Consider the following 7,108-nt stretch of genomic DNA (forward strand, 5'->3'; position numbering starts at 1 on the left):
CGAGGAGAGCTGAGCTCACAGCCAGCCGGCACCCCTGCCCCCCCCATCCCGGGGGCTGGGCCAAGGTATAAATAGGGGTGGTGGCTGCAGGCAGCAGGCAGCAAGCACCACCATGCTCACCCTAGAGGCTGCACAGTAAGTGGGGGCCCTCCGACCCCGGGACCCAGGACCCTGGCCCTGCCCCTCACCTTTGACCCCTCTGCCACCAGGCCCCCCCGCAGGGCGGTGGTCTCTGTCCCACCCAGGGGGCAGGTGGGTGGGAGGGGCTGGGGTCCACTCCCCTTCCTGGGTCTCTGCCTCTGCCACTTCCTCGATTCCTTCCTGCATCCCACCCATGTCTCCCCTGGGCCCCTGGAGAGAGAAAAGAGAAAGGATCTCTCCCTTGGGGCGCTTTCTTCCCTCCACCCCGGTGTCCTCCCGAGTGGCCCTTGGCCTCTGTTCCTGTCTTCCCCCGGGTCTCACTGCATCCCTGACTCTCTGCAGCCTGTGCTGCGGGCCACATCTTTTCTGTTGGTGGGTCTGTTGCTGCCTCTTGCTCCCTCGCTGTGTCTGTCTCCAGTCTTTCTGTTTCATCTCTCCATCTGTCTGCCCGTCTATTCCCCACCCATTTCTGGGGCTTAATAAATACCTCCTGCAGCCCAAGCGCAAACGTCTCTCCACACCTTTCTCCCTTCCCTCCTCTCCTCCCTTCGCCCTGGCGGAGCCTCTTCTGTGTTTCCCTGTCTTCTGTGTTCTCCCATCGTCTCTGCCCTCTGGTCCAAGATGGACCCATTGAACAGACTCGCTCACGGAGGCCCCCTCCCCACCCCCACCCGCCCTCAGGCACCCACATCTTCTCTCCGGGGACTTTCTCTCCTTCACTTTCCCTGCCCCCGCCCGGCCTCCGTCTATGCAAATCCCAGGGGAGGGGGGAACATTTGCCTGGCCTCCGCGCCCCACTTCCTGTCCCGGTGGGAGAGTGGGGGTGAGTGTGGTGGGGCTGGTCCCACAGCGAGACACGCAGCCACGGACCGGCTGCAGGGGTCACAGCTGCAGCCACCTGCCCCTCATCCATCCCCCAACCACTTCGAGAGCCAGGAGGCTGAAGACGCCCCTGACATGCCCTTGTGTCTCTCCCCCTCCAGGCTCGACGGGCCACACTTCAGCTGTCTGGTGAGTCGGGGTCCTGGGGGTCAGCGAGGGCTGGGGTGGGGGAGACCCACGTGGCCCATCGCGGCCTCCCTGCCTCAGTTTCCCCCTCTGCTTCTTCCTGTCCCTTTGTCTTTCTGACTTTTCATTGTTATCCCCAAGCCCCCTTTTCCCCACCCGCTGCCATCACAGAGTATTTTTCTAACATCTCTTTCCTTCTTTCAGAGCCTGGTCCACTTCCTCCAATGGGGAGGAGTAGGTCTTTGTGTCTTTGACTTTGCGTCTCTTCCTCCATGCATCCCACGTTCAGTAAATGTACTTCTTCCTCCTTCCCTTCTCTGCTTGACTTTATATATTTTCAAAAATCGAGTCGAAACTATTTCAGACATGCAGAATACTACACCCCACCCCCCATAAACCCACAGCCTAGTCCAAGAAATAAAAACCCCACACATATGCTTGAAAGAAACCTCTGCGGGTGCCCCTTCCCCAAAGCATCCCACCCTTCTCTGGCTTGAAGAGTTTTGCTTTAAAAAAAAAAAAAATTGAGGTTTGTCTTACAAGTCAGAAAAATGACAAGTCTTGTGGACAGCTCACTGAGGTTTTCACTTATGTGCACACCTGTGTAACCACGGACCGTGTGAAGATAGAGAACATTGCTGTTACTCTAGAAGATTCTGTCATGTCCCTTCCCAATCAATAGCCCCCTCTGATACTTTCCACCACAGATGAGTTTTGTTTGGTTCTGAGCTTTATGTCCAGTGGCCCCCTTTGGGTCTGTCTTCCTTCATGTGACCTCAAGTATGTGTCAGGGACTGTTCCTTTTTCTTTGCTGTATAGTACTCCGAGGACGAGACCACAGTTCTGTGTGTTCTCCCATCCCTGGGCACTCAGGCTGTTTCCCATTTGGGGCTGTTACTAAAGCTGCCATGATTGTTCTTGAACAAAGCTATTTTTGTGGGCTCACATTTCCAGATCTGGTGGGTAAATACCTAGCCTTAAGACCAGGATGACATATCTCTAGTTGTAGATTTTCACTGCTAAAGCAACGCTCAGCTCTTGGGGCAAATTGAAGTGATATCAAGGTGGATAAAAGAAGGGTCGAGAGCTTCTTTCCCTCTGTTAGAAACACTTCCGTGCCTCTAACCCTTCATCCCCTGTGCCCCCGGCCCTGAGGCAGGAAAGGCTGGGGGAATTCTCCACCCTCCTCAGCTGCTATGACTGTGTACTGGCGAGGTGCTGGGGTTCCCGGAAGCCCACACTCTTAGTGGGAGCTGGCTGCCATGTCTGTCAGAGACCATGGGCTCTGTGTTTCTGCGTGTCTCTGCCTGTGTCTCTCGTTGTGAGTATGTGTGTGTGTGTGGGTCTTTGTGTGTTTCTGCTGTGCTGTGCCTGCCTCCCATCTCTGTGCCCCTGTCTCTGATGCCTAGTCCTTGGGCCTCTCTTTCTCTCCCTCCCCCAGCCTGTCAGAGTCTCCCCACTGGTCCAGGGTGGGTGGGGTCTCCCGGCAGCCTGGGTGACCCCTCTTCTTCCCCCACCCCTATCAGTACCCGGATGGGGTCTTCTACGATCTGGACAGCTGCAAACACTCCAGCTACCCCGACTCAGAGGGGGCGCCTGGTGAGTGACCCTGGCCCAGCCCCCCTCCCCTACTGCCCCTTGGGCCCGTTTCACAGATGGGGGAGCTGAGGCCCGGGGGAGCTGTCAGCTGGGCCAGCAGGACAAGGTTAGTCCCGGCCTCCAGACCTCCTCCCCTTTCCTCTCCCACGCACCCACTCGCCCATGCAAATCCTGGGGTCACAGATTTGCACAGCCCACAATAGCCCCTCTGTGCTGGCGGGGGCTTCGAGGGGGAGGGGCCCAAAACCAGCCCTCTCGGCTTCTAATCCTGCGCCCTTCCCCCCAGACCTGTGGAGCTACGGCCTCAGCCCCGCAGTTCCAGCCGCCTCCTATGAAACCTTTGACCCGGCTGTGGCCACCTTCGGCCACCCCCAGGGTGTCCAGCTCTGCTACGGCCCCTCAACCTACAGCCCCGTGGGGAACCTGGACCCGGCCCCCAGCCTGGAGGCCCCGGGACCCGGCTTCCCAGCGTATCCCACGGAAGACTTCACGAGCCAGGTAAGGGCCGGGGAGACCGTGGAAGTTCCCCATCCTTTGATTGAGGTGCCCGGCACCGCATCAGAACCTGAGCACATAGGGAACCCTTCACCCCTCTGATGACTCTGGGGTTAAATGGCATTATTACTCCATCACACGAGCCAGCCACCAGAGGCGCAGACGTGCGTCAAGGGGCAGGAGGCTCTCAAGGAGGTGGCCCGGGGGTCCCTGGCCCTGCCATGGAGATCGGAACTGAGCCCGAGTGCAGGCTGTGAGCGGAGCAGGGAGCCCAGAGCCACGGCCCAGGAAGAAGCGAAGGGACCGAAGCAGAGGGAGGCAGAGAAGGGTACCCCCCTGCAGGCCATGGGTAACCCTGACCTTCCGCAGACCCTGGGCCCCCCGGCGTACGCTCCCTACCCCAGCCCCGTGCTCTCAGAGGAGGAGGACCTCCTGTTGGACAGTCCTGCCCTGGAGGTCTCGGACAGCGAGTCGGATGAGGTCCTCGTGGCTGGCCCCGAAGGCAGGGGATCCGAGGCAGGTATGTGGGAGCCGATGGGGAGGAAGGGACTCCAACTGGTGGTGGGGGTAGAGGGAGGGTTAAGGGAACCATATCTGCCCAAGCACCTACTGTATATACTCCAGGGCTGAGGGCACTTTCTAGATCTGCCATCTGCTGGCTGTGCTGCCTTGGGCAACTGCGTCTACCTCTCTGTGCCTTGGTCTCCTATCTGTACAATGGGGTGAAAACACGAATAGTGTCTATTCCTGGTGGCTGGGAGGGTTCGGGGGATCATAAGTGTCAACGAGATAGCAATGCTTGGCACAGAGTCAGTACTCAATAAATCTTCACCATCATTATGGACACAAGAGCAACAGAAACCATCACAATATCAACTTCTGCCTAGTCAACCTCTGCTTCTGCCCCTGTGCCTGACCTCCATTACTCTCAACCCCTGGAAGTTGGAATTATTAGTCACTTTCCTTATCTGGGCCTCAGTTTCCCATCTGTAAAATGGGCTTTGTCATCATCATCCCTGTATTGTGGGGTTTTGATGAAAATTAAATGAGCTCGTAATTGTACTGTGCATGGCACAGCACGTGGGTACCAAGTGCTTCACAAAGATGTAAAAGTAAAACACACACGCACACAAGCCTCATTTATATAACTGAGGAAACATCAGCTCAGAGAGGTTAGGTTACCACCCCAACATCACACAGCTGGAAATGGCAGAGGTGGGGTTCTTCTATCTAATGCCTGCTATGAACTGCCACAGCCCCCCATCTCCCCACGGCCAGCTCTGCGGGCCCCTTGCTGCTTCTAGAAGCCCAGGAGTTAGACTCCTCGGCATCTTCCAGGATCCCAATCCCTCGAGCTGACATGCTGGGAGACCTGAAGCTGAAGAAATGGCCAGGCAGATTCAAACCAACTCCAGATCTCTTCACTAGTCAGCTGGTAGAAGCCTTTGAGGAGCACTGCCAACCCATTTGGCAGATTCATCCCGTGCGCTCCACAGATACATTCTGGCCACCAAGCAGGCACAGGATAGGCACACAGCCTGAAAAATAAAGCAGGGGTGGGAGATGGGTGTTCCGGGGTGACACCTTCAGGAAGGGGGAGCAACTTACCCTGGATGGGAGGGGTGGCACAGAGGAAGCCAGGCACGGTTACCCAGCAGCCACCTCCCTCACCCCACTTCTCTTGATGGGGAGGCAGGGGCTTGGCGGTTCCGGACCGGGGAGGGCGCGGGGTGGGGCCCCGAAGGATGCTTCCGTTAACCGCCCCGCACCCGCCGCAGGGGCCCGCAAGAAGCTGCGCCTGTACCAGTTCCTGCTGGGGCTGCTGACGCGCGGAGACATGCGCGAGTGCGTGTGGTGGGTGGAGCCGGGCGCCGGGGTCTTCCAATTCTCCTCGAAGCACAAGGAGCTCCTGGCGCGCCGCTGGGGCCAGCAGAAGGGCAACCGCAAGCGCATGACCTACCAGAAGCTGGCGCGCGCCCTGCGCAACTACGCCAAGACCGGCGAGATCCGCAAGGTCAAGCGCAAGCTCACCTACCAGTTTGACAGTGCGCTGCTGCCCGCCTCCCGCCGGGCCTGAGCCCAGGGCGGCCTCTCGGGGGCCCTCAGGGGCTCCACGCCTGTGTCACGTGGGCGTCCCCGCACCCTGGGTCATAGGACCCATGGACCCCCCCACACTGGTGCGGGGGGCGGGCTGCTGCCACAATCCCTAAGCCCAGCCCGGGGCCCCTCTGGGATCCCCCCCTATCGTGTCTGGGCCCTCTTTGGGAGTTCCTTGTCATGTCCAGGGGCCCCAAGATCTTCCTGTCTTGGGTCAGAAGACCTGCAGACGACTATGCTACGTGTCTGTGTAGAGGGGCGGGGCAGGGCAAAGTGCTTCCAGAATCCCAGGAACTTCTCTGGGATCCCCTTGTGATGCCTGCGATCCCTCAAATCTCATCTAGGGGCGGGTGAACCTAGAGATCATCACACCAGAAGGAGGGCTCTGCCTGCAACCCTAAGCCCTATCCAGGGTCTCTCTGGGATCCCCTCTCATGTCTGAGTCCCTTCTGTCAAATCTGGGATCTCCTAGTTATGTCTGGGTCCCTGGGGTGGGGTGGGGGACCGTTTGCATGCGTGTCTCTATGCCCATCTGTGACTCTCTCGTTCTATCTGTGCCTCCAAATTCCTTTGTCATCTTTGAGATCCCCTAATTCTCTGGAACCACCCTGCAGTCACCTTTCAATGTCCGAAAATCTCCAATCACATAACGGGTGCCTCTGGGATCCTTTTGTCATGTCTGAAAACTCCATTGTCAGGTTTGGGGGGCGGTGGACCTCAGTGAATCTTGTGTCTGGGCCATGTAGTCTGGGATGCCCTTGTTTGTTTGGAATCCTCCGATCACCTCTGAGGCCCTCCTGGGATCCTCATCTGATATGCCCCTTTGGGGACCCCACCAACAGCCCCTGAGTTCTCATGGGGACCCTCCCTCTCCAGGAATACCCTCCTTAGGGCGGTGCCAGGGATCATTCTGGCCACTCCTTGATTTCTGTGTGACCTTGGCAAACCCCCCCATGTCGGTTCTAACCAGAGACTTTGTGCAGTCCATCAACAGGTGGACCTGCTTTTCTGTGTGGAGAGGCTGGAACAGGGTTGTGGCCACATCTAATGGGGAATCTGTTTTCCAGTCTCAAGTCCCCACTGCCCCTGGCTGTCATACCCCGGTGGCTTGCTTCAGTTGTCCATTGACTCCAACCATTTTTGTGTGAATCCAGCTTTGAGCTGAAGCCCAGATGAGCTCTGATTGGAACCCACGGGGGTGTCAGAGGCTGTGGGCTGAGAAACTAGAGCCTGTGCGACTGGGGGGATCTAGGGTGACCGAAAGACTTGCTGCTTCTGGGCCAGTTTGGCCCTTCTGTGGAAGGGGAGAGAAGGAAGAAGATCTCGGAAGTCCTTTGCAGCCCTGTCAAGCCTTTACGTATCACCTGAAATCTACCATCCACCCACTGATGGCCAGAAGGAAGACAGGAAGGAGCATCAAGGACCCAGAGAAGGAAGAGGTCCTTGAAGGGAGCACATAGCGGCCGATAGCAGAGCCCGGGCTGGGAGCCCCCGCTCCGGGGAGGGGTGAGGCTGGGTGGGAGGGGCGTTGTCACGGACAACGTGTCTTTTGGGGGCCTCCTCTTGCAAATGAGGTACCTTTTGCAAAAATTATCGTTACCCCAAGTGTGGTATAAAATAAAATACATCGAGGTAGACAGACCTCCTGGGACCCTTTGTCAGGGACTGCGATGCTGCCCATCCACCCAGGCCTGCTGACCCTCAGAGACACTGGGGCAGCGTCGGGGGAGATGAGAGGAGATGCAAGAAGCAATTAGAGCCAGACCAG

At 57.9% G+C, this 7,108-nt stretch overlaps 1 protein-coding gene across 1 annotated transcript; it reads left to right on the top strand.

The window, feature by feature from the left end:
• Positions 1–112: 112 nt before the first annotated feature.
• SPIB (Spi-B transcription factor) lies at positions 113–5,331 on the top strand. Its single transcript, XM_065926638.1, has 6 exons — positions 113–135; positions 1,125–1,152; positions 2,676–2,748; positions 3,035–3,246; positions 3,613–3,763; positions 5,022–5,331. Exons 1-6 carry the CDS (start codon positions 113–115, stop codon positions 5,318–5,320), a joined length of 786 nt encoding a protein of 261 aa, XP_065782710.1. The 3' UTR covers positions 5,321–5,331.
• Positions 5,332–7,108: the final 1,777 nt, after the last annotated feature.

This window comes from Muntiacus reevesi, chromosome 2 (assembly GCF_963930625.1).
Source record: "Muntiacus reevesi chromosome 2, mMunRee1.1, whole genome shotgun sequence".
Classification (NCBI taxonomy): Eukaryota; Metazoa; Chordata; class Mammalia; order Artiodactyla; family Cervidae; genus Muntiacus; species Muntiacus reevesi.

Coding starts and splice junctions, on each gene's coding strand:
- SPIB (XM_065926638.1), top strand. CDS start 113: ATGCTCACCCTAGAGGCTGCACA. Junction 2,749..3,034: donor CGACTCAGAGGGGGCGCCTG/GTGAGTGACCCT, acceptor CCTTCCCCCCAG/ACCTGTGGAGCTACGGCCTC. Junction 3,247..3,612: donor CGGAAGACTTCACGAGCCAG/GTAAGGGCCGGG, acceptor GACCTTCCGCAG/ACCCTGGGCCCCCCGGCGTA.